The following is a 27260-nucleotide window of genomic DNA, read 5'->3' as shown; positions in this document are numbered from 1 at the left end:
ATGATAAACCATGTAGATGTTAGGAAGAACTATACTGAAATTCCTAGAATTTACTTCTTCTTTAGGAATTAGAGGAGAGAAGAATATAGGAATCTAAATGCTCTTCCATAACAATTCCTACAACAAAATATGCTCATGTAGCCTATGATGGTTCTCGATATTATATACCTATGATTTTAGTCTCAAAGAAAAATAACGTTTAAAACAATAATCATAATCAGAGAGTATAACCATTAAAATGTTTTAAAATGTGTACAAATTGCATATTTGTATATAAATATGTAAATACACATATTCAAAGAGGTATACATTGATATATACATTTTAAAATGAACTCATAGATAATTACATTCATGCAATAAAATGTATCCTACACATGCCTTGAGGATTTTTGTGTTTGCTTTTTTTTGTAAACTGTTCTCAAGTGTTCTACATATTCAAATTAGAAAATTATTAGGACTGCTTGGAAGTACTTGATGAACTACAATTTTTTTTTTGAGATATAGAATAGTGATCTCATTTCTCAGGAAAGCGGAAACTCATTTGGGATAGGGTGAAGATAGACTATGATATATGAAATTAATAAAACATTCTCTACAGTAAATAGTTATGTGTTATACAAAAGATATAATATGCCAACGGCAATGAAAGTAAAATAAATCAGCAGATATTCAATAATATCTTAGTGTAATAGCTGAATAAATCTAGGAAGGAAGTCAGTATTAATAATTCTATGATAAAACTAGGAGATAACTTAGCATTTGAGGGAGGTGAACAGAACCACTGAACAACACCAACAGAAACATAAGACACATGAAAGTAAGCACATTGGCAGGGTGTCTAGGGCTCATTTACAAAAGCAAATCCATAAAAAGTACTACTAATGAAGATCTGTGAAAAGATTAAAAACTGAATAAAAACAGGTCAAGAGGTCAGAAGCTGGGAAGTTTGGAAAAAGGTACAGAAGTTGAGTATAAGGCAGGTCGAGGTGAGCAGTTCAGGACAGACAATGTAAACACTGGAAAGATGTTGAAGTCTTGCCTTTATTTCTTCTTAGTTATGTAACAGCACAGAGGCAAACTTACAGCCCTGAAGACAATTCTCAGAGGAAAAGACACAGAGAAAATCACCTGGAAACAATTTATACCTGCCAGTAAACATCCATGCAGAAGGCAAAAGGCTGAGATCTCTCAACTAGGAGCTATAGAGTAACACTGAAACTTCAAAAAGGTTGTCAGTCTAGATACTAAAGACTAGTTATTACGATAAAATATTTTTTTAATGTTTCCCCTGCTTTTCCTTATTTCCCTCTCTCGTTTTGGTACCCCACAGCAAGTATGCCTACAACACGAAATATGCTAGGCTGGTCAACAAGGAGAATCTCACAGCCTTACGAGAAAGATTTTTGAGCTAAGAGAAGTAAAAAGTGGACATTTCCCAGTATCACAAATTTTTCATGCCTCAGGTATCTCTGGTATAAAGTTATATGAAACATTTCACCCATGTTTATGAGTAAAAGTTCTTAGAATATATATATGCAAATATATAGAGATACTGAATAAAAGATCATCATTCATGCCACAAGAAACAACCAGTGATACCTCTTTTTTTTTTCTTTCAACACACTGAGTTCAATCTCCTAAGTGCCCAAATTTGGTATGGCATAAACTCTTAAAACATTTTTGCATTGACTGAATCACTTAATATAAAAGAGTTCAAAAGACTCAAGGATCCATTGTAAAAATATGAGTCAAGAAGGCCTTAAGGGGCTTCCCTGGTGGTGCAGTGGTTGAGAGTCCGCCTGCCAATGCAGGGGACACGGGTTCGTGCCCCGGTCCAGGAAGATCCCACGTGCCGCAGAGCAGCTGGGCCCGTGAGCCATGGCCGCTGAGCCTGCGTGTCCGGAGCCTGTGCTCCGCAACGGGAGAGGCCACAACACTGAGAGGCCCGTGTACCACAAAAAAAAAAAAAAAAAAAGAAGGCCTTAAGTAGCCTTCAACTACTGGAAGATCTGCAAACTTTCTGAGCTTTACAAACTTTGTCTTTAGGGAGTTCCTCATCACCATAGGTCTATAAAAACAGGAGTAGGGTAGGCAGCCAATTGTTATAAAGCTATGCATATGTATACCAAAAAATGAATATGGAGATATATACAGACAAAGAAGCCCAAAGTAAATAACTGAAAAGATTATTTAACGGAAGATAAAGACAAAACATGAAAATTAATGCTGGATTAGAAAACAAATTGGTGGCAGGAGAGTGTGTAGAGGGAGAGTTTAATGGTCAGTGTAGCAATCAAAGGATTTTAGTAATTTTTTAAAAACCAGTTAAACAATTAATCTATAAATTATACTACACAATCACAATAACAGGATCTTCTGGTACACACAAAATTTTTCCTTTAAAATTTAATAAACTGACAAATATAGGAGTACAGTCTTTTATGAAAAATGTGACCATGAACAATATTGCATACGTATATATCTTTAAGCATGTAGAAAAATAATATTAAAAAGATTACACAATGTGTGTGTGAGATAGAAATATCTAAGAAAATCCTTACCTCATTGATCAAGAATTGGAGCTGCAGAACAGCTGCACCACTTTCATGTTGACAATAACAATCAACGCCAGGTCTCCCAAGTCTAAAATAATAAAAGTCAAGGATTCTAACATTTTAATTAGCATTAATACTAATGTGTAAAGAAAAAACTAACTTACTTAGCAACTGACATTTGGCTTACTAGTTATCTTTATTTTTGTAAATAAAGAGTTGAAAACTCTTGGTCTCAGTTGATGGAAATTACATTATATAGCATTGCTTGTCAGAAAAATGGCTGGATAAAACGTCCCTCGTACATAATCAACCTCCCTCAAGAACAATAATTTTGCATCTACACTCACAGACAAAAGTGTCTTCACAGGAGCTTCAGGATCCAGGTTGGAGATTGTGAAACCCTGATGCAGTCCAAGAATGAAGAGAGCCATTTTGAGGAGACAGGCTTGCACTTAGGCAGCTGACTCACTGACTGTGGTCTCAGCTATAGAAACAGAGATAGCTCTGTACCCCTGAGAACTTAGCTACAGCTCCATTTGGCTCTGGGTCTGTCACCAGTATATGCCACATGTCAAGGGACCCAAAGGAGTCACACTCATTCATGTATCAGGTAATAGGCATAATAAAGAACTTAAAGAACTTGTTCCTGGCTGTAGAACAGGAAGTGACCTTTGAACCAGCTCCAGCCTCACTAGGCTGCGGTGTGGGAACCCCTGAAGGTAAGCCCCTGGAAGTAAGGTACAGTCCGTCAGACTGTGGATTCTGAAACGGCCTGTAACAGGGCTCCAGCAAGTCCCAGCCACAGTCTAGGAACAATCATGCTGGCAAAGGAACCCTATAGGAAACACGCTTGTCTGTACCCTCTAAGATCCTAAAAGGGGTTTATACTCAGCTCAAGCCCCCTCACTGCCAGTCTTCTAGAATTTCTGCTTGCACAAAGACCAGGCAGGAGACACTCCTGTCTCTGTCCCCTGGAGTTCCTGAAAAGGCCCTGTATGTGACTCCAGCTTCCTCATAACTACAGTCTGCCAGTCTACAGCAGTCCTGAGGGTCCAAGGTCTCAGTAGGAAACACACCTGGCTGCAACCCTGGAGATCTGAAAGGGCCCTACACTGAGTCCTAGCCCCTCCCAACTGGAGGCTGTGAACAGTTCTGCTGCCACAGGTACCCAACAGGACACACTCCTGTATGCACTCCCAGAGATCCTGAAAGGGCCTAATACTCCCAGCCACAATCCCCAAGCAGTCCTGGCACAGGAACCTGTCAGAAAACATAACTGCACTCCAAGAGATCCTGAAAGGGCCCTATACTCAACCCTAGCCCCTCTGGCCACAGTCAGGGACCAATTCAGCCCATCCAGTGATCTGGAGGGAGACATACCCATCCATGACTGCAGAGCAAATCTTGGCTGTGGAATCTGAAACAGCATTGAGGCTCAGTTCCAGTACCTCTCAGCCACAGTCCAGGGTCAGTCCTGTCCATCCAGGGACCCATCCAGTGACCAGGCAGCAGTCCACCCAAGATCTGGCAGGAGCCACACCCACCATTTACCTGGTAATAGGCTTGCTATCTGGGGACCCATACGTGGACCCCAAAGCAGACCCTTGTCCCAGTCCGACCCTACTAAACAAGGTACTGCAGGTAGTCACATCTACCTGGGGACTGGAAGGGATCCACACCAACATAAGACCCAGTATCAAGCCCACAAATCATAGATGCTACTGCAGACCCAGCAAAAGCCTCACAACTGGCTCCAATGCAGCACAACTGCAATTATGGAAGTAATCCTATCAGCTCGGGAAACAAACAGAACGTCTTTATCTTCTGAAACCAGTCTGTAAAGACTGGAAGAGGTGCTTGCTTCACAAATGCACAGACATTAATATAAGGCTACATAGACAACAAAGAATTATGCAAATATGATGCCACCAAAGGAAAGTAATAGAGCTCCAGCAACTGACCCCAAAGAAATGGAAATTTATGATTTCCCTGACAAAGAATGTAAAATCATCATCTTAAACTGTATGAAATGCAAGAAAACACAGATATACAACTAAGCAAAATCAGGAAAACAATTCACGAACTAAATGCATTTAATAAAGAAATGGAGAAATCAAGATGGTGGAGTAGGACATTGGGCTCACCTCCCCCAATGAATGCATCAAAAACAGGTCTATGTGTGGGGCAACTCTAGCTGAAAACAAACTAGAGACTGGCAGATAGGCTGTTTTACAACCAAGGCTATAAAGAAAGACCCACATGGAGTCAGGTAGGAAGGGAGGAGAGGGGATCAGGCTGGGACCAGTTCTTGTAGCAGGAAACAGACAAGAAGAAGGAGATATCACAGGTTGGGAGATCCTCCCTGGGGACTGAGGGGTTTGAACTACATATTGGGCACCCCAGCCACTGGGTTGGACATCAGGTAGATGAGTCCCCTGAGCAGGTTTAAAAACCAGTGGGATGTACCAGAGAGTTGAAAGAAACTGAGATTCCACTCACGCATGCTTGCTTACTCCCAGGAACAAGGTGGAGAAAGTAGGCTGAAAACGCCCCAGGGCTCAGGCCAGTTTCCCACTACTGCCCCAGTGCACCCCAGCCTGCATCTGGAGACTGCTGCAGCCCCTCTTGCTCCAGCACACCTCTCCACTAGGGCAAAGGCTGCCACTGCTAAGGAATAACATACTTGGAGGTGATGGAGCTGGTGTGCAACCAGCCTGAATCTGAACAGGGTGAGGGCGGCCACTGCTGGTGTGTGGGGAGGAAGCAGTTTGGGAGCAGCCTGGGGCTCTGGCTCCTGTATGGGAATCAACCCAGCAGGCACCCTGGCCCACGGCAGGCAGTTGCTCCAGCTCCTCTTGCTCCAGAGCTGCTCTCCACTAGGGTGAAGGTACACACATTTGGAGGAAGCAGAGCCAGCTAGGGCCAGGCCCTGCTTCTAAACAGGGCAAGGGAGAATGTTTCTGGTGAGCACATGAAGGCAGCGGATCAGAAATGGCCTGGGGCTCTGACTGGCTTGCTGGGACCATACCAGGGCATAACCCAGCCCCATTGGGGGCTGCTCAAGCCCCTCTTCCTCTTATGTTCCCTTCCACTGGGATGGAGGTGCCAACACCGAGGGCAGGGGAGAGTGCACACTTACAGGGAATGGAACCAGCTCCAATCGACACATGGGACTTCAGCTCCAGCATCTTGGGTCCCAAACCCACTCCCATAGGGAGCCACTGAGCATAGAAGAAACCCAGGCTCACACCTGGCTCTGGCTCTAGCCCCTCCACGTCCACCCCTGCCTCCCAGCAAGGTGGTAGCTGCCAGCACACCCAAAGGGAAGATGTGACCCGTGCTCACTTCAGATTAGCAATCCCAAGAAAGCCACTCAGCATGTGAAGACTGTATGGGGATGCTGTCACACAGGACACCCCTGCAAGACTGAAATAGGTAAATGTTTCACCTAATTTTGTAAAGACAAAGAAAGTTAAGCAAAATGAGAAGACAAAGGAATTTGTTTCAAGCAAAAGAACAAGAAACAAAGCCCTGAAAAAACAACTAATGAAACAGAGATAAATAATTTGCCAGATAAAGAGTTCAAAGCATTAATAATAAGAATGCTAACTGAACTTGGGAAGAGAATAGATAAACACAGTGAGAATTTTAACAGGGAACTAGAAAATATAAAAAAGAACCAGTCAGAGAAAAAGAATATAATAACTGGAATGAAAAACACACTAGAAGGATTTAACAGCAGACTAGGTGATGCAGAAGAATGCATAAGCAATCTGTAAGACAGAATAATGGAAATCACCCAATCATAAAAGCAAAAAGAAAAATAAATTTTAAAAGGTAAGGATAGGGCTTCCCTGGTGGCGCAGTGGTTGAGAGTCCGCCTGCAGATGCAGGGGATGCGGGTTCGTGTCCTGGTCTGGGAGGATCCCACGTGCCACGGAGCGGCTGGGCCCATGAGCCATGGCCACTGGGCCTGCGCGTCCGGAGCCTGTGCTCCACAGCGGGAGAGGCCACAGCAGTGAGAGGCCCGCGTACCACAAAAAAAAAAAAAAGGTAAGGATAGTTTAAGGGATCACTGAGGCAACATCAAGCATACTAGCATTTGCATTATAGGGGTTCAAGAAGGAGCGATAGAGAAAGGGGTTGAAAATGTGTTTGATGAAATTATGGCTAAAAAATTTTCAAGCCTGAAGAAGGAAACAGACATCCAGATACAGGAAGCACAGAGGGTCCCAAACAAAATGAACTGAAGAGACCCACACCAAAAGATATCATAATTAAAATGGAAAAAGTTAAAGATAAAGAGAGAATTCTAAAGGCAGCAAATGAAAAACAAAGAGTCACATACAAGGGAATGCCCATAAGGCTATCAGCTTATTATTCTACAGATTTTGCAGGCCAGAAGGGAGTGGCATGATATATTTAAAGTGCTGAAAGGGGAAACCTACAACCTGAGATACTCTGTCCCACAAGATTATCATTCATAAATGAAGGAGAGAAAAAAATTTCTCAGACAAGCAAAAACTAAAAGAGTTCATCAATACTAACTAAATTGACCCTAAAAGAAATGTTAAAGCATCTTCCCTAAATGGAAAAGAAATGGCTACAACAAGTAAGAATTTATAGGAAAGGAAAAATCCCACTAGTAAAGGCAAATATATAGTAAAGACTGTGGATCAACCACTTAAATAAGCTAATGTGAAGATTAAAAGACAAAAATTGCAAAATCAACTATAACTACAATAAACAGTTAAGGGATAAATATGAAGATGTAAAATATGACATCAAAAACAAAAAACATGGGGGAGGGGAGTAAAAGATGTAGATCTTTTAGAATGTGTTTAAACTTAAATGACTACTGCTTTGGAAGAAGGTCAACATATATAAGCTCCATGTTAACCACAAATCAAAACCATACAATAGGCAATAGGTACACAAAAACTAGAGAGAAAGGAACACAAGCATACCACACACACACACACACGCACACACACACACACACACACACACACACCCATCAAACCACAGGAGAAGAAATTAAAAGAAAAAGAAAAGAACAGAGAAGAACAAAAACAACAAACAAGTAACAAAAAACAAGTAACAAAATGGAAATAAGTACATACCAATCAATGCTCTCTTTATATGTCAATGGATTAAATGCTCAAATCAAAAGACATAAAGTGCTGATTGTATTTTAAAAAACCCAGGACACATCTATATCCTGGCTATAAGAGACTCACTTCAAAGCTAAAGGCACCCAGACTAAAAGCGAGGGAATAGAAAACGATATTTCATGCAAATGCAAACGACAGGAAAGATGGAGTAGCAATACTCTCATCAGACAAAATCAACCACAGAAGAAAAAGAAGGGCATCATATAATGATAAAGGAATCAATACAAGTAGAGGATATAAGACTTGTTAGCATATATACAGCTAATATAGGAGCACATAAGTAAATGAAGCAAATTTTAACAGACGTAAAGGGAGAAATTGACAATAATACAATAATAGTAGGGTACTTTAACATCCTCTTACATCAATAAACACATTATCCAGAAAAAAAATTAAGAAGCAGTAGTCTTAAATGACACATTAGACCAACTGGACTTAATAGGTATCTAAAGGACTTTACATCACCAAACAGCAGACTACACATTCTTTTCAAGGGCGCATGGAATGTTCTCCAGGTCATATTACATGCTATGCCACAAAACATGTTTAAACAAATTTAAAAGGATAAAAAGACATCAAGCATTTTTTCTGAAAAAAAAAAACTAGAAACTAATACAAAACTAGAGATCAATCACAGAAAGAAAAATGGGTAAAAAAAAAAAGAGACTAAACAACATGCAACTAAAAAGCCAATAGATCAATGAAGAAATCGTAAAATACCTCAAGACAAATAAAACTAAAAATGCAACTTTCCAAATCTATGGGACACACACCAAAAAAAGTCATTTTAAGAGGGAAGTTTACAGTGATATAGGCCTTCATCAAGAAATAAGAAAAATCTCACATGAACAACCTAACCCACCATCTGAAAGAATTAATAAAAAAAAGGAACAAACAAAGCCCAAAGTCAGGAGAAGGAAGGAGATAATAAAGATCAGAAAGGAAATAAATAAAATAGTGACCCCCCCAAAGAAAAACCAGAAAAATCAATAAAACCAAGAACTTATTTTTTGAAAAGATAAACAAAATTGATAAGTTTATAGCTAGGCTCATCAAGAAAAAAAAAGACAAGATCCAAATTAACAACATAAGAAATAGGAGAATTTATAATTGATATCACAAGGTACAAAAAAAATAAGAGAATACTACAGTTATATGCCAATAAATTGAACAACCTAGATAAAATAAATTCTTAGAACCATATCCTTCCAAGACTGTCATGAAGAGACAGACAATCTGAACAAACTATCACTTGTAGTGAAATTGAATTTATAATTTTTAAAAGCTCCCAGCAAACAAGGCTCCAGGACCAAACCACTTCACCAGGAAATTCTACAAACATAAAAAGAAGAACTAATATCAATACCTGTCCTTCAAAAACTATTTCAGAATAGTCAAGAAGACGGAACACTTCCAAGTTCACTCTATGAGGCCATTGTTATCCTAATACCTAAACCAAAGACACCGCAAAAAAAAAAAAGAAAGAAAATTACAAAGGACGGAGACAAGATGGTGTAGAGAGACACGAGCTCACTGCTCTTATGAAAACACCAAAATCACAACTAACTGCTAAACAACTATCAAGAAAAAACAAAACAAAATAAACAAAAAAAGCTGGAACCTACCAAAAAAATCGCCTATATCTAAAGACAAAGAAGCCACAATGAGACAGTAAGAGTGGTGCAACTGCTATAAAATCAAATCCCATACCCATCAGGTGGGTGACCCACTGGAAAATAATTATACCACAGAAGTGAAAGTTCTGAGCCCTACATCAGGCTCCCCAGCCTGGGGGTCTGACAATGGTGGCAAGGGGAGGAGGAGCCCCCAGAGAATCTGGCTTTGAACGCCACCAGGGTTTGATCACAGGAATTCCAGGACTGGGGGAAACACAAACACCACTCTTGGAGGGTGCATGCAAGGTCTCGTGTGCATCAGAACACATGGAAAAAGCAGTGATCTCATAAAAGACTGTGCCAGACCTATCTTCTGGTATTGGAGGGTCTCCTGTGGAGGTGGGAGAAGGCTGTGCTCATTACAGGGACAAAGACACTGGCGGTGGCAGTTCTTGAGAGTACTCATTGGTGTGAGCCCTCCTAGAGACTATCATTTTCTTAACACCTGGCCCCACCTTACAGCCTGCAGCCTCCAGTGCTGGGATGCCCAGGCCAAACAACCAACAAGATGGGAAAACAGCTCCACCCATCAGCAGACAGGGTGCATAAAGTCTTCCTGAACCCACAGCTCTCTAGACACACCCCTTGGCACAGCCCTACCCACCAGAGGGACAAGGCACAGCTCCACCCACCAGTGGGCAAGAACCAGTGTCCTGCACAAGCCTCTTAGACAGCCTCATCCACTAGGGAGCAGACAGCACAAGCAAGAAAAACTACAGCCCTGCAGCCAATGTAAAGGAAACCACAATCACAGAAAGTTAGACAAAATGATACATGGCAGAAGAATAAGTCCCAGATGAAGGAACAAGATAAAACCCCAGAACAACAAAGCAAGGTGGAGATAGGCAATCTACCCAAAAAAGAATTCACAGTAATAACAGTAAAGATGATCCAAGATCTCAGAAAGAGAGTGGAGGCATAGATTGAGAAGACACAAGAAATGTTTAAAAAAGATCTAGAAGAACTAAAGAATAAACAAACAGAGATGAACAACATGATAACTAAAATTAAAAATACACTAGAAGGAATCAATAACAGAATAACTGAGGCAGAACAGATAAGTGAACTGGAAGACAGAGTGGTGGAAATCACTGCTGCAGAACAGAATAAAGAAAAAAGAATGAAAAGAAACAAGAACAGTCTAAGAGACTTCTGGGACAACATAAAATGCACCAACATTTGCATTATAAGGGTCCCAGAGGGAGAAGAGAGAGAAAAAGGCCCTCAGAAAATATTTAAAGAGATAACAGGTGAAAACTTCCCTGACATGGGAAAGGAAACAGTCACCCAAGCCCAAGAAGCACAATGAGTCACAGGCAGGATAAACCCAAGGAGGAACATGCCGAGACACATAGTAATCAAATTACAAAAATTAAAGACAAAGAAAACATATTAAAAGCAACAAGGGAAAAGCAACAAATAACTTACAAGGAATCCCCACAAGGTTATCAGCTGTTTCTCAGGAGAAGCTCTGCAGGCCAGAAGGGAGTGGCATGATATATTTAAAGTGATGAAAGGAAAGAACCTACAACCAAGAATACTCTACCCAGCAAGGTTCTCGTTCAGATTCGACAGAGAAATGAAAGCTTTATAGAAAAGCAAAAGCTAAGAGAATTCAGCACCACCAGAACAGCTCTGCAACAGACGCTTAAGGAACTTCTCTATAGGGAAAAGAAGAGACCAAAACTAGACACAAAAATATTACGAATGGAAAACCTCTCTGGTAAAGAAAAACACACAGTAAAGGTAGGAAATCATCCACTAACAAATATGATATCAAAACCAGCATTCGTGAGAAGAGGAAAGCACAAATGCAGGATATTGAAAATGCATTTGAAATCAAAAGACCAGCAACGTAAAACAATATTGTTTCTATATAGACCGGTATCAAAACCTCATGGTAAAAAAAAAACCTCATGGTAACCCCAAACCGAAAAATCTACGATACACATGCAAAAAAGAAAAAGAAACCCAAACACAATGTTAAAATTAGTTATCAAATCACAAAAGAAGAGAACAAAAGAGTAAGGGGAGAAAAAAGACCTACAAAAACAAATCCTAAACAATTAACAAAATGGCAATAAGAACATACATATCAGTAATTACCTTAAACGTAAACGGATTAAATGCCCCAATGAAAAGACATATACTTGCTGAATGGATACAAAAACAAGACCCATATGTATGCTGTCTACAAAAGACAAACTTCAGATCTAGGGACACATACAGACTGAAAGTGAGGGGATGGAAAGGTATTCCATAAAAATGGAAATCAAAAGAAAGCCAGAGTAGCAATACTCATATAAGACAAAAAGACATTAAAACAAAGACTGAAACAGAGACAAAGAAGGACACTGCATAAAAATCAAGGGATCAATCCAAGAAGAAGATATAACAGTGGAAAATACATATGCACCCAACATAGGAGCACCTCAATATATAAGGCAAATGCTAACAGCCATAAAAGGAGAAATCAACAGTAACACAATAATAGTGGGGGACTTTAACACCCCACTTTCATCAATGGCCAGATCATCCAGAAAGAAAACCAATAAGGAAACACAGGCCTTAAATGACACGTTAAGCCAGATGGACTTAACTGACAGTTATAGAGCATTCCATCCAAAAGCAGCAGAATACACATTCTTTTCAAATGCACATGGAACATTGTTCAGGATAGATCACATACTGGACCACAAAGCAAGCATTGGAAAATTTAAGAAAACTGAAATCATACCAAGCATTTTTACTGACCACAATGCTAAGAGATTAAATATCAACTACAATAAAAAAAATTGTAAAAAACAAAGCACGTGAAGGCTGAACAATATGCTACTAAAAAATCAATGGATCACTAAAGAAATCAAAGAGGAAATCAAAAAATACCTAGAGACAAATGAAAATGAAAGCATGATGATCCAAAACCTATGAGACACAGCAAAAGCAGTTCTAAGAGGGAAGTTTATAGCAATACAATCCTACCTAACGAAACAAGGAAAATCTCAAATGAATGACCTAACCTTACACCTGAAGCAACTAGAGAAAGAAGAACAAATAAAACCCAAAGTTAGTAGAAGGAAAGAAATCATAAGGATCAGAGGAGAAATAAGTGAAATAGAGACAAATGAAACAATAGAAAAGATCAATGAAACTAAAAGCTGGTTCTTCGAGAATATAAACAAAATTGATAAACCTTTAGCCAGACTCATGAAGATAAAAAGGGATAGGGTTCAAATCAATAAAATGAGAAATGAAAAAGAAGTTAAAATGTACACCACAGAAATACAAAGCATCCTAAGAGACTACTATAAGCAACTATATGCCAACAAAATGGACAAACTAGAAGAAATGGACAAATTTTTAGAAAGCCACAACCTTCCAAGACTGAACCAGGAAGAAATAGAAAATAAGAACAGACCAATCACAAGTACTGAAATTGAAACTGTGATTTAAAAACTCCTAGCAAACAAAAGACCAGGACCATATGGCTTCACAGGTGAATTCTATCAAACATTTAGAGAAGAGTTAACACCTATCCTTCTGAAACTCTTCCAAAAAATGCAGAGGAAGGAACACTCACAAACTCATTCTATGAGGCCACCATCACTCTGATACCAAAACCAGACAAAGATGTCACAAAAAAATAAAACTATAGGCCAATATCACTGATGAACATACATGCAAAAATCCTCAACAAAATACTAGCAAACTGAATCTAACAATACATTAAAAGGATCATACCCCATGATCAAGTGGGATTTATCCCAGAGATGCAAGGGTTTTTCAATATCTGCAAAGCCATTAGTGTGATACACCACATCAACAAATTAAAGAATAGAAACCATATGATCATCTCAATAGATGCAGAAAAAGATTTTAACAAAATCCAACACCGATTTATGATAAAAACTCTCCAGAAAGTGGGCACTGAGGAACATATCTCAACATAATACAGGCCATATATGACAAACCTACAGATAACATCACAGTCAAAGGCAAAAAGCTAAAAGCATTTTACCTAAGTTCAGGAACAAGAGAAGGATGTCCACTCTTGCCACCTTTATTCAACATAGTTTTAGAAGTCCTAGCCATGGCAATCAGAGAAGAAAAATAAAAGGAATCCAAACTGGAAAAGAAGAAGTAAAACTCACTGTTTGCAGATGACATGATCCTATACATAGAAAATCCCAAAGTAGCTACCAGAAAACTACTAGAGCTCACCAATGAATTCTGTAAAGTTGCAGGATACAAAATTAATACACAAAAATCTGTTGCATTTTTATACACTAACAATAAAAGATCAGATAAAGAAATTAAAGAAACACTCCCATTTCCCACTGCATAAAAAAGAATAAAATACCTAGGAATAAACTTAGCTAAGGAGGCGGAAGACCTGTACACTGAAAACTATAAGATGCTGATGAAAGAAACTGAAGATGACACAAACAGATGGAACGATATCCATGTTCTTGAATTGGAAGAATCAACATTGTGAAAATGACTACACTACCCAAGGCAATGTACAGATTCAATGCAATCCCTATCAAATTACCAGTGACAATTTTTACAGAACTGGAACAAAAAATCTTAAAATTTGTATGGAGACACAAAAGAGCCCAAATAACCAAAGCAAACTTGAGAAAGAAAAACGGAGCTGGAGGAATCAGTTCCCCTGACTTCAGACTACACTACAAAGCTACAGTCATCATAACAGTATGGTACTGGCACAAAACTGAAATATAGATCAATAGAACAGGACAGAAAGCCTAGAAATAAACCCATGCACCTATGGTCAATTAATCCACAACAAAGGAGGCAAGAGTATACAAGCAGAAAAGACAGTCTCTACAACAAATTGTGAAGGGAAAACTGGACAGCTACAGTAAAAGAATGAAATTAGAACATTCTTTAAGATGATACACAAAAATAAAATGGATTAAAGCCCTAATTGTAAGACCGGATACTATAAAACTCTTAGAGGAAAACATAGGCAGAACACTTTTTGACATAAATCACAGCAATATCTTTTTCAAGTCATCTCCTAGAGTAATGGAAATAAAAACAAAAATAAACAAATGGGACTAATTAAGCTCAAAAGCCTTTGCACAGTAAAGGAAACCATAAACGAAACAAAAAGACAACCCACAGGTTGGGAGAAAATATTTGCAAACCATGCAACCAACAAGGCATTAATCTCCAAAATCTACAAACAGCTCATGAGCTCAATATATTAAAAAAAAAGAAGAAAAAACCAAACAAACCAATCAAAAAATGGGCAGAGGATCTAAATAGACATTTCTCTAAAGAAGACGTACAGATGGCCAAGAAGCATATGAAAAGATGCTGAACATCACTAATTATTAGAGAAATGCAAATCAGAACTACAATGAGGTACCAGCTCACTCCACTCAGAATGACCATCATCAAAAAGTCTACAAACAATGAATGCTGGAGAGAGTGTGGGAAAAAAAGGAACCCTCCTACACCACTGGGAATGTAAATTGGTACAGCCACTATGGAGAACAGTATGAAGGTTCCTCCAAAAACTACAAATACAGCTACCATATGATTCAGCAATCCCACTCCTGGGCATATACCTGGAGGAAAACATGGTTCGAAAGGATACACGCACCCCAATGTTCACTGCAGCACTGTTTACAATAGCCAAGACATGGAAGCAACCTAAATGTCCACTGACAGATGAATGGATAAAGAAGACGTGGTACATATATACAATGGAATACGATTAAGCCATTAAAAAGAATGAAATACTGCCATTTGCAGCAACATGGATGGACCTGGAGATTATCATACTAAGTGAAGTTAAGTCAGACAGAGAAAGACAAGTATCATATGATATTGCTTATCTGTGGAATCTAAAAAAAATGATACAAATGAACTAATTTATGAAACAGAAATACTCACAGACTTAGACAATGAACTTATGGTTTCCAGGGGGAACAGGTGGTGGTGGCAAGGATAGATTGGTAGTTTGGGGTTGACATGTACACACTACTATATTTAAAATAGTTAACCAACAAGGACCTACTATATAGCACAGGGAACTTGGCTCAATATTCTGTAATAACCTAAATGGGAAAAGAATTTGAAAAAGAATGGGTACTTGTATGTGTATAACTGAATCACTTTCAGTTCACTGTACACCTAAAACTAACCCAACATTGTTAAAGAAGTATACTCTAAAATAAAAGTAAAAAAGAAAATTATAGGCCAATATCTCTGATGAATGTGTATATAAAAATCCTCAAAAATATTAACAAACCAAACTTAATATATAAAAAGGACAATATACTGTGATCAATAGGATTTATTCCAGGGATGCAAGGAAGGTTACAATATACACAAATCAATCAATGTAATACACCATGTTAACAAATTAAAGAATAAAAATCACATAATCATCTCAATAGGTGCAGAAAAGCATTTGACAAAATGCAACATCCATTAATGATAAAAACTCTCATCAAAGTTGGTATGGAGGGAAGATATATCCACATAATAAAGTCCATTTATGACAAACCCACAGCTAACACCATACTCAATGTTGAAAAGCTGAAAGCTTTTCCTTTAAAATCAGGAACAAGACAAGGATGCCCACTCTCACCACTTCTATTTAACATAGTATTGGAATTCCTAGCAACAGCAATCAGACAAAAAAAAAGAAAAGAAAGAAAAATGCATCCAAATTGGAAGGGAAGAAACAAAACTGTCACTATTTGCAGAAGACATGAGACAATATAGAGAAAACCCTAAAGTGTCGCCCACCAAAAAAAAAAGAACTATTAGAACTTACAGACTAATTCAGTTAAGTTGTAGGATACAAGATTAACATACAGAAATCTGTTGCTTTTCTATACACTAAGAATGAAATAACAGAAAGTGAACGTAAGGAAACAATCCCATTTGAAATCATATCAAGAAAAACAAAATACCTTAGAATAAACTTAACCAAGGAGGTAAAAGACCTATACTCTGAAAATTATAAAACACGAAGCAAGTTGAAGCTGATACAAAGAAAATGAAAGATATCCTGTGTTCATGGGCTGGAATAATTGATATTGATAAAGTATCCATACTACTCAAAGTAATCTACAGATTTAATGCAATCCCTATCAAAATACCCATGAAGTTTTTCACAGATCTAGAATAAATCATTCTAAAATTTATATGGAACCACTAAAGACCCCAAATAGCTAAAGCAATCTTGAGGGAAAAAAAAAGAAAACAAAGCTAGAGGTATCACACCCCCTAACTTTAGACACACTACAAAACTACAGTCATCAAAACAATATGGCACTGGCACAAAAACAGGCGCACAGATCAATGGAACAGAAGAGAAAGGCCAGAAATAAACCCATGCACATATGATCAATTAATCTATGAGAAATATGGCAAAAATATGCAAAAGGAAAAAAGTCCCTTCAAAAAGTGGTGCTGCGAAAACTGGATAGCTACATGTAAAAGAAATAAATCAGAACATTTTCTCACACCTTATACAAAAATAAACTCAAAATGGATTAAATATATAAATATAAGACCAGAAACCATAAAATTCCTAGTATAAAAGACAGGCAGGGGGCTTCCCTGGTGGCGCAGTGGTTGAGAGTCCACCTGCCATTGCAGGGGACACGGGTTTGTGCCCCGGTCCGGGAAGATCCCACATGCCGCGGAGCGGCTAGACCCGTGAGCCATGGCCGCTGATCCTACACGTCTGGAGCCTGTGCTCCGCAACGAAAGAGGCCACAACAGTGAGAGGCCCGTCTACCACAAAAAAAAAAAAAAAAAAAAGACAGGCAGGACATTCTTTGACATAAGTCATAGCAATATTTTTTTGGATCAATCTCCTCAGGCAAAGGAAACAAAGGAAAAATAACAAATGGGACCTAATTAAACTTAAAAGCTTTTGCATAGCAAAGGGAACCACTGGCAAAAGGAAATGATAACCTACTTAATGGGAGAAAAAACTGAAAATATGACCAATAAGGGTTAATATCCCAAATATATAAAAAGCTCACACAATTCAATATCAAAAAAACAAACAACCCAATTAAAAATGGCAGAAGACCTGAATAGACATTTTTCCAAAGAAGACACACAGATGGCCAACAGGCACATAAAAAGATGCTCGGGCTTCCCTGGTGGGGCAGTGGTTGAGAATCCGCCTGTCGATGCAGGGTACACGGGTTCGTGCCCCGGGCCGGGAAGATCCCACATGCCGCGGAGCAGCTGGGCCCGTGAGCCATGGCTGCTGAGCCTGCACGTCCGGAGCCTGTGCTCCACAACAGGAGAGGCCACAACAGTGAGAGGCCCGCGTACCACAAAAAAAATAAAAAAAAGATGCTCAACATTGCTAATCATCAGGGAAATGCAAATTAAAACCACAATGAGATATCACCTCACACCTGTCAGAATAGCTATCTTCAAAAAGACCACAAATAATGTGTTGGCAAGGATGTGGAGAAAATGGCATTCTTCACAGAATTAGAACAAAAAATTTTACAATTTGTATGGAAACACAAAAGACCCTGAAAAGGAAAAGCAATCTTGTGGAAGAAAAATGGAGCCAGAGGAATCAGGCTCCCTGACTTCAAACTATACTACAAAGTTACAGTAATCAAGACAGTATGGTACTGGCACAAAAACAGGAATATAGGTCAATGGTATAGGAGAGAAAGCCCAGAGATAAACCATGCACATATGGTCACCTAATTTACGACAAAGGAAGCAAGAACATACAATGGAGAAAAGAAAGCCTCTTCAATAAGTGGTGCTGGGAAAACTGGACAGCTACATGTACAAGAATGAAATGAAATTAGAATTAGAAACCATACACAAAAATAAACTCAAAATGGATTAAGGACTTAAATGTAAGACTGGACACTATAAAACTCGTAGAGGAAAACATAGGAAAAACACTCTTTGACATAAAACCACAGCAAGATCTTTTTTTTAACCCACCTCCTAGAGTAATGAAAATAAAAACAAAAATAAACAAATGGGACCTAATTAAACTTAAAAGCTTTTGCACAACAAAGGAAACCATAAACAAGACCTAAAGACAACCCTCAGAACGGGAGAAAATATTTGCAAATGAAACAATGGGCTAAGGATTAATCTCCAACGGACAAAGGATTAACCTCCAAAATATACAAACAGCTCATGGAGCTCAACCTCAAAAAAACAAACAATCCAATTAAAAAATGGGTGGAAGACCTAAATAGACATTTCACCAAAGAAGACATACAGATGGCCAAGAGGCACATGAAAAGATGCTCAACATCACTAATTATTAGAGCAATGAATATCAAAAGTAGAATGAGGTATCACCTCACACTGGTCAAAAAGGCCATTATCAAAAAATCTAGAAACAATAAATGCTGAAGAGCGTGTGTGAAAAGGGAACCCTCCTGCACTGTTTGTGGGAATGTAAAGTGATACAACCACTATGGAAAACAGTATGGAGGTTCCTTAAAAAACTCAAAATAGAACTACCATATGACCGAGCAATCCCACTACTTGGCATATACCCTGAGAAAACCATAATTCAAAAAGGGACACGTACCACAATGTTCACTGCAGCACTATTTACAGTAGCCAGGACATGGAAGCAATCTAAATGTCTATCAACAGATGAATGGAGAAAGAAGATGTGGCACATATATACAATGGAATATTACTCAGCCATAAAAATAAACGAAATTGAGTAATTTTTAATGAGGTGGACGGACCTAGAGTCTGTCATAGAGTGAAGTAAGTCAGAAAGAGAGAACAAATACCATATGCTAATGCATATAAATGGAATCTTAAAAAAATGGTACTGATGAACCTAGTGGCAGAGCAGGAATAAAGACGGAGATATAGAGAATGGACTTGAGGACATGGTGGGGGAGGGGGAAGCTGGGGCAAAGTGAGAGAAGCATCAACATATATACACTACCAAATGTAAAACAGATAGCTAGTGGAAAGCAGCAGAGTACAGGGAGATCAGCTCAATGCTTTGCAACAACCTAGAGGGGTGGGATAGGGAGGGTGGGAGGGAGGCTCAAGAGGGAGGGGATATGGGGATATATGTATGCATATGGCTGATTCACTTTGCTGTACAACAGAAACCAGCACAGCACTGTGAAGCAATTATACTCCAATAAAGATGTATAGAAAAAGAATTTTATTTCAACTATTACATTTTTCAAACCCCCTAAAAAAAAGAACAAAGCTGGAGCCACCACACGTCTTGATTTCAAACTATATTACAAAGCTACAGTAACCAAAACAGTATGATACTGGTGCAGAAACAGACACAGAGACCAATGAAACAGAATCAAGAGCCTAGAAATAAGCCCACACACAGTCAACTAATATTTGACAAGGGAGCCTAGAATACACCATGAAGAAAGGATAGTATTTTCAAAAAATGACATTGGGTGTTTTCTATACATAGAAATAAATATTCTGATGCAAGAGAATGAAATGGACCCCTATCTTATATCACTCACAGAAAGTAACTTGAAATGAATTAATGATTTCAACATAAGACCTGGAACTATAAAACTCCTGGAAGAAAATATACACCAAAATCTCCTTGACATTGGTTTTGGCAATGATTTTTTGGATATGCCACCAAAAGCACAAGCAACAAAAGCAAAAATAAACAAGTGGCACTACAGGAAACAAAAAAGCTTCTGTACAGCAAAAGACGTAATCAACAGAATGAAGAAGAAACCTACAGAACGAGAGAACATACCTGCATACCATATATCAGGTAAGAGGTTAATATCCAAAATGTACCAAAATATTCATAGAAATCAATAGCCACAAGGGGGGGGGAGGGGAATTTTTTCTGACATTTTTCCAAAAAAGACATACAAATGGCCAATAGCATGAAAGCATGCTCAACATCACTAATCATCAAGGAAATGCAAATCTAAACCACAATGAGCTATCATCTCACATCTGTCAGAATGACTGTAATCAAAACGCATTGGCAAGGATGTGGAGAAAAGGGAACCCTTGTGCACTGTTGCTGGAAATGTAAATTGGTACAGCTATTATGGAAAACAGTTTGGAGGTTCCTCAAAAGATAAAAATAGAGATACCATATGATCCAGCAATTCCACTTCTGGGTGTATATATACTAAGGAAATGAAATCACTCTCTCAAAATGATATCTGTATCCCCATGCCCCATGCTCTGCAGCATTATTCACAACAGCCAAGACATGGAAACAAACTATGCGTCCATCAACAGATGAATGGATAAAGAAAACATTTTTTATATATGTGTGTATAAATATATGTACATATATACATATATATGTAATACATGTATACACATACACACACACACACCACAATAGAATATCATTCAGCCATGAGAAAGAAGGAAATCCTGCCATTTGCAACAACATGAATGGACTTTGTTGGCATTATGCTAAGTGAATAAGTCAGACAGAGAAGGAAAAATACTGTATATTATCACTTATATGTAGACTCTAATAAACTTGAACTTGTAGAAACTAAGAATGGAATGGTCGTTACCAGGGTCTGAGGAGGTGGAGGAATTGGGGAGATGTTGATCAAGAGGTACAAACTTGCAGTTAGAAGATGAATAAGTTCTGGAGATCTAATGTATAACACTGTCATTATAGTTAAAAATACTGTATTATATACTTCAAAGTTGTAAAGAAACTCTTTACAAAGTTATAAAGAAATTAGATCACAAAAATAAAAAGATAATTATGGGATATGATGAAGGTATGTTGGAGGATATCATCAAGAAGATAAAACCACCAGTCTATCCAGGCAATTAGAGGCGCCACACACCCTCCCTTGTCCTTGGAATGTAAGGTCCATCCAACTACTATTCTCATACTAGTAGCCATTTCAAAGATGCAGCTTTGAGAGAGTAATGTATTATTGAGACCATCCAGATTGAATACACGGCTGAACCCAGTTAAGCCCTCTATATAAACTTTCGGGATTCTGGTGGGCCAGAGTGGTCATCTATTCATCTTGCAGTCTTCCAGGACAAGCCTTGTATGCAAATTGCCTTGCTGATTAAAACTACCACCTGCCAATCTGGACTGGTCTGCCTCTTTCTTTGGCCTCTCTTTGCCCTCCGTGTATGGAACCCAGTTTTGAATTTCACCTGGGGTGCTCCTGAGGTTGGGAACAATACCTAATACTACATTGTAATCATATTGCAATACATAAATGTATCAAACATACTGTATACCTTAAATTTATACAATGTTATACTCTGATTATATCTCAATAAAAAAATAAGAAGAAAAAATAGGAGATTCTGCTTTACCTTCATTTATTCCTTCCCCAACACTCTTTCTTTACATAGATTTACATTTCTGACATATCATTTTCTTTCTCCCTAAAACACTTCTTTTTAACATTTTTAGGTGCAGCTCTGATGGCAGTGAATTCTCTAATTTTTTGTTTGTCTGAGGAACTCTTTATTTCTACTTACTTCTCTCCCCAAATTTTATTTCTTTTTGAAAAATTTTAATTATTTTCTTATTTTATTTTTTCATTGTGATAAAATATATATAACATAAAATTTACCATTTTAACCATTATCAAGTACACAGTTCTGTGGCATTAAGTACAATCACGTTGTTGGGAACCATTACCACCATCCATCTCCAGAACTTTTTTGTTCTTCCCCAGCTGAAACTCTGTACCTATTAAACAATAGCTCCCCATTATGCTCTCCATTCCCAGCCTTGGAAGTTACCATTCTAGTTTCTGTCTTTATGAATTTCATAACTCAAAGAACATCATATAATGACAATACATGTCCTTTTGTGACTGGCTTCTTTCACTTAACATAATGTCTTTAAGGTCCATTCATGTTGTAGCATGTATCAAAATTTCCTTTCTTTTCAAGGCTGAATAATATTCCACCATGTATATGTACTACTTTCTGCTTATCCATCCACGTTTTAAATTTTTTTAAATAATATCTTTCCTAGTAAGTGTGAAGTGGTATTTCATTGTGGTTTTGATTTGCATTTCCCTAATATTGAGCATGTTTTCATGTTTAATGGCCATCTGTATATCTTCTTAGGAGAAATGTCTATTCCAGTCCTTTGCCCATTTTTAGCTGGGTTTGGTTTCTTGCTGTTAAGTTGTAAGAGTTCTTCACATATTCTGATATCAATCCCTTATCAAATATATGATTTGCCAATATTTTCTCCCATTCCACGGGTTGCCTTTTCACTCTCTTAATAGTGTCCTTTGATGCACAAAAGTTTTTAATATTGAAGAAGTCTAATACATCTATTTTTTTCTTTGGTTGCCTATGCTTTGGACACCATATGCAAAAATCATTGCTAAATCCACTGTCATGCATTTTTCCTTTATTTCTTTCTAAGAGTTTTATAGGTTTAGCTTTTAGGTCTTTGATCCATATTGACTTAATTTTTGTATATGATTTAAGGTAAGATTCCAACTCTATTATTTGCATGTGGATATCCAGTTTTCCCAGAACCACTTGTTGAGAGGACTGTCCTTTTCCAACTGAATGATATTGGCACTCTTATCAAAAATCATTTGACCATGTATTCAAGGGTTTATTTGTGGGCTCTCTATTCTATTCCATTGGTCTATATGTCTGTCTTTGCACTATTACCACACTGCTTTGATGACCATAGCTTTGTAATGTTTCAAAATCAGGAAGTTTGAGACCTCCAACTTTGTCCTCTTTCAAGATTGTTTTAGCTATTTGGAGTCCCTGGAAATTCCATATGAAATTTAGGATGAATTTTTCTCTTTCTGAAAAACATATTGAGTTGATAGGGATTACACTGAATCTGTAGATCACTTTGTGTAGTACTGACATCTTAACAATATTAAGCCTTCTAACCCAAGAACACAGGATTTCTTTCCATTTATTTAGATCTTCTTAAACTTATTTCAGAAACATTTTGTAGTTTTCAGTGTACAAGTCTTTTGTCTCCTTGGTTAAATTTATTCCCAAATATTTTATTCTTTTTGATGCTACTGTAATTGGAATTGTCTTCTTAATTTCCTTTTCAGATTATTCATTGTTAGTATATAGAAACAACTGATTTTTTGGTGTTGATTTTGTATCTTGAAGCTCTGCTGGATTTATTTATTAGTTCTAACATTTCTTTTTAATTTTCATGGTTTCCACTTCACTTGTGAAATATAATTTCCTAGATACAGAATTATATGTTGCTGGAAACATATAATGTTTCCATTATATGGAAATATAATATATATATATATATAAAACAAAATTATATGTTTTCCTTTCAACACTTTATATATTTCACTCTTATCCTTGTTCCTCTACTAGTAAGGCAGTTTCCTTCCTCTGGCTTCCTTCAAGATTTTCTGTATTTTCTTATCTAAAGTGAATATTACATGCCTCATGCAGTTTTCTTTTTTGTATTTATCCTGTTTGTTGTTCCCTGAGATTCCTTGATCTGTGATTTGGTGTATGTTATTAATTCTGAAAAGTTCTCAGCCATAGTTTACTTAAAATATAGTTCTGTTCTTCTCACTCTTTCTTCTCTTTCTGGTAGTCCAAGAACATTTACTTTACACCTTTTGAAACTGTCACACAGCTCTTGGATATTTTACTATGCTTTTTCTTCAATTATTTTCTCTCTTTACTCTTTAATTTCTATTGACCCACCTTCAAACTCAATGATTCTTTCCTTGCCTGAGTCTTGTCCATTGATAAGTTCATCAAAGGTATTCTTCATTTCTGTACAGTGTTTTTGATTTCTGGTATTTCCTTTGGACTATTTCTTAGAGTTTCCATCTCTCTGCTTAGATTACCCATCTTACATGTGGTTAACTTTTAGACATATTGTCTAATGTTTACATTAGAACTCTTAGCATATTAATCATAGTTATTTTTAATTTCTTATCTAATAATTCTATAATCTGTGTCATGGCTGAGTCTGGTTATGATGCTTGCTTTATCTATTTAAATTGCATTTCTTATTGCTGTTTAGACGGCATGTCTTATTGTTGGAATGGCTTACAATTTTTTGTTGAAAGTCAGACATGAAAGTATGGGGGCTCCCCTAACACTCTGGCCCTCAGGAGTTTCATGCTTTCATGCTAATCACACATTCAGCATCTAACAATTTGAAAAAAAAATTACCATTTGAGTGTTCCTACCAGCTTATGGTTACAGCAGCTTCTGAAATATCTGTGACTCTCTAGATTTGCTGTTCTCTTCAGATTTTGGGGTGGAAGTATGCCCTGCAACCTTATTTCTCTAATAGGTTCAGGAAAAGTTGTTGATTTTAGGTTTGACCAACATTTTAACTTCATTTCATTTGACAACTTCCAAGCTCTTCACATGTAAAAGCTGAAACCAGATAGGCCATAAAACAAGCCTTAATACATTTAAAAGGATTGAAATCATATAAATTATGTTCTCTGGCCACAATGGAGTCAAGTTAGAAATCAGTTACAGAAAGAAATTTGGGAAATTCACAAATATGTGGAAATTAAAGGGCATATCCCTAAATAACCAACAGGTCAAAGGAGTCACAAGGGAAACTTTAAAATAATTTTAGATGAATAAAAATGAAAACACAACATAATAAAACTTAGGGGATACAGCTAAAGAAGTTCTTAGATGGAAATTAAGCATCTATATAAAAAAAAGATCTCAATTTAATAACCTAAAATTGCACCATAAGAAACAACAAAAGCAGAGTAAACTAAACCCAAGCAATCAGAAGAAAGGAAATGAAAAAGATGAGCTGATATTACTAAAATGGAGTATAAAACAAAAATAAAGAAAATCAATGAAACCAAAAGTTGGTTCTTTAAAAAAACATCAAAATTTACAAACATTCATCTAGATCAACCATAAAGAGAACACACAAATAATTAAAATCAGGAAGTAAAAAATGGGACAGACTACAAATCTTATAAAAATAAAGATTATAAAGGGATACTATAAACAATTATATGCCAACAAATTAGATAATATAGATAAAATGAAAAAATTCCTAGAAAGACATAAGCTACTGAAATTGATTAGAAAAGAAGTTTAAAAATCTGAATAGACCTTTAAAGCGATTGATTTAGTAATCAAATAACTTCTCAGGATGAAAAGCCCAGATGGCTTCATTGGTGAATTCTACCAAAAAGTTAAGATTAATACCTATTCTTCATTAACTCTCTTAAAAATCAGAAGAGAAAACACTTTCCAACTTATTCTATTAGGCCAGACTACCCTGAAATCAGAAACAGACAAAGATATTACAAAGAAAGAAAACTTAAGACCAATAATTTATTAATATAGACACAAAAATTCTCAGCAAAATATAAGCAAACTGAATACAGCAACATCTAAAAAGGGTCATTTATCATGATCCGGTGAGATTTATTCCAGGATTGCAACACTGGTTTAACATTAAAAAATCAATTAATGTAATATACCATATCAATAGAATAAAGAACAAAAGTCACTTGGTCATCTCAGTAGGTGAAGAAAAAGTATTTGAGAAAATTTTGTACACCTTCATGATAAAAAAACTCTCAATGAATTAACAATAGGAAGAAATTTCTTCAATCTGATAAAGGGCGTGTACAAAAAACCCACTGCTAGCTAATGTCATAGTAGTGAAACAATGAATGCTTTCCTTCTAAGATCAGAAATGAGACAAATATATACTAAAGGTTTTATCAATGGCAATTAAACAAGAGAAATAAAGGACACCCAGATTACAACGGAAGAACTAAAATTACTTGTAGGTAACATGATCTTGTACACACAGGAATACCTTCTTTTATTGTGCTTTGCTGTATTGCACTTCTCAGATACTGAGTTTTTTTTTTACAAATGTAAGGTTTATGGCAACCCTGCACTGTCAGATGATGATTAGCCTTTTTAGCAATAAAGGCATGTACACATGTTTTTCAATTAAGGCATATACATTATTTTTTTAGACATAATGCTATTGCATACTTCATAGGCAATAGTAGAGTGTAAATATAACTTTTATATCCATTGGGAAACCAAAAAATTCATGTGACACTTTATTGCAATATTTGCTTTATTGCAATGGTCTGGAACTGAACCCACAATATATCCAAGGTATGTCTGTACACAATCCTAAGAAATATACTGAAAAATTATTACAACTAATAAAAGAGTTCATTAAGGCTGCAGGTAACAAAATCAATGTACAAAAATCAATTATGTTTCTCTATATACTAGCAAAGCACTATCCAAAAATTAAATTAAGAAAATAATACCATTTATAGTAGCATCCAAAGTAATAAAATAGGAATAAACTGAACAAAAGAAGTATAAAACTTGTATTCTAAAAACTATAAACATTGATGAAAATAATTAAAGACCTAATAAATGGAAAGACATCTCATACCTATAGATCAAAAGACAATATTATTAAGGTGGTAGTACTCCCCAAATTCAGAATCCATTCAATCCCTATCAAAATCTCTATCAAAATCCCAGCTGCACTTTTGCAGCAATAGACAAGATGATCCAAAGATTCATATGGATATTTAAGAGACACAGAATATAAAAATAATCTTAAAAAACAAGAATAAAGTTGGAAGATTCTAACTTAAAGCTGTATAGAAAGCTACAGTAATCAAAACAATAAGGTACTGGAATAAGGCAGACATAGAGCTAATTGGAACAGAATTGAGATTCTAGAAATAAACCCTCACATACTTAGTCAACTGACTCTCAACAAGGATATCAAGACAATTTAATGGAGACAGATTATTTGTTTTTAAGAAATAGTGCTACAACAACTGAATATCCACATGCGAAAGGATGTAGATCCCATCCTAA

General features: G+C 37.0%; 1 protein-coding gene across 2 annotated transcripts in view; it reads right to left on the bottom strand.

Moving 5' to 3' along the window:
- Positions 1-27260, bottom strand: part of STXBP5L (syntaxin binding protein 5 like) — a 383427-nt gene that overhangs the window by 292186 nt on the left and 63981 nt on the right. For both annotated transcript variants that reach the window (XM_029214585.1, XM_029214586.1), the window contains exon 3: positions 2564-2645. In XM_029214585.1, coding sequence (XP_029070418.1) covers positions 2564-2645 — 82 coding nt within the window. The remainder of the gene's footprint in view (positions 1-2563; positions 2646-27260) is intronic.

The sequence above is a fragment of the Monodon monoceros genome, unplaced genomic scaffold (genome assembly GCF_005190385.1).
Source record: "Monodon monoceros isolate NGI ecotype Baffin Bay Population unplaced genomic scaffold, NGI_Narwhal_1 Super_Scaffold_11, whole genome shotgun sequence".
Classification (NCBI taxonomy): Eukaryota; Metazoa; Chordata; class Mammalia; order Artiodactyla; family Monodontidae; genus Monodon; species Monodon monoceros.
The sequence above is the reverse complement of the archived record's forward strand: the minus strand, read 5'-3'. Positions and strand labels throughout refer to the sequence as shown.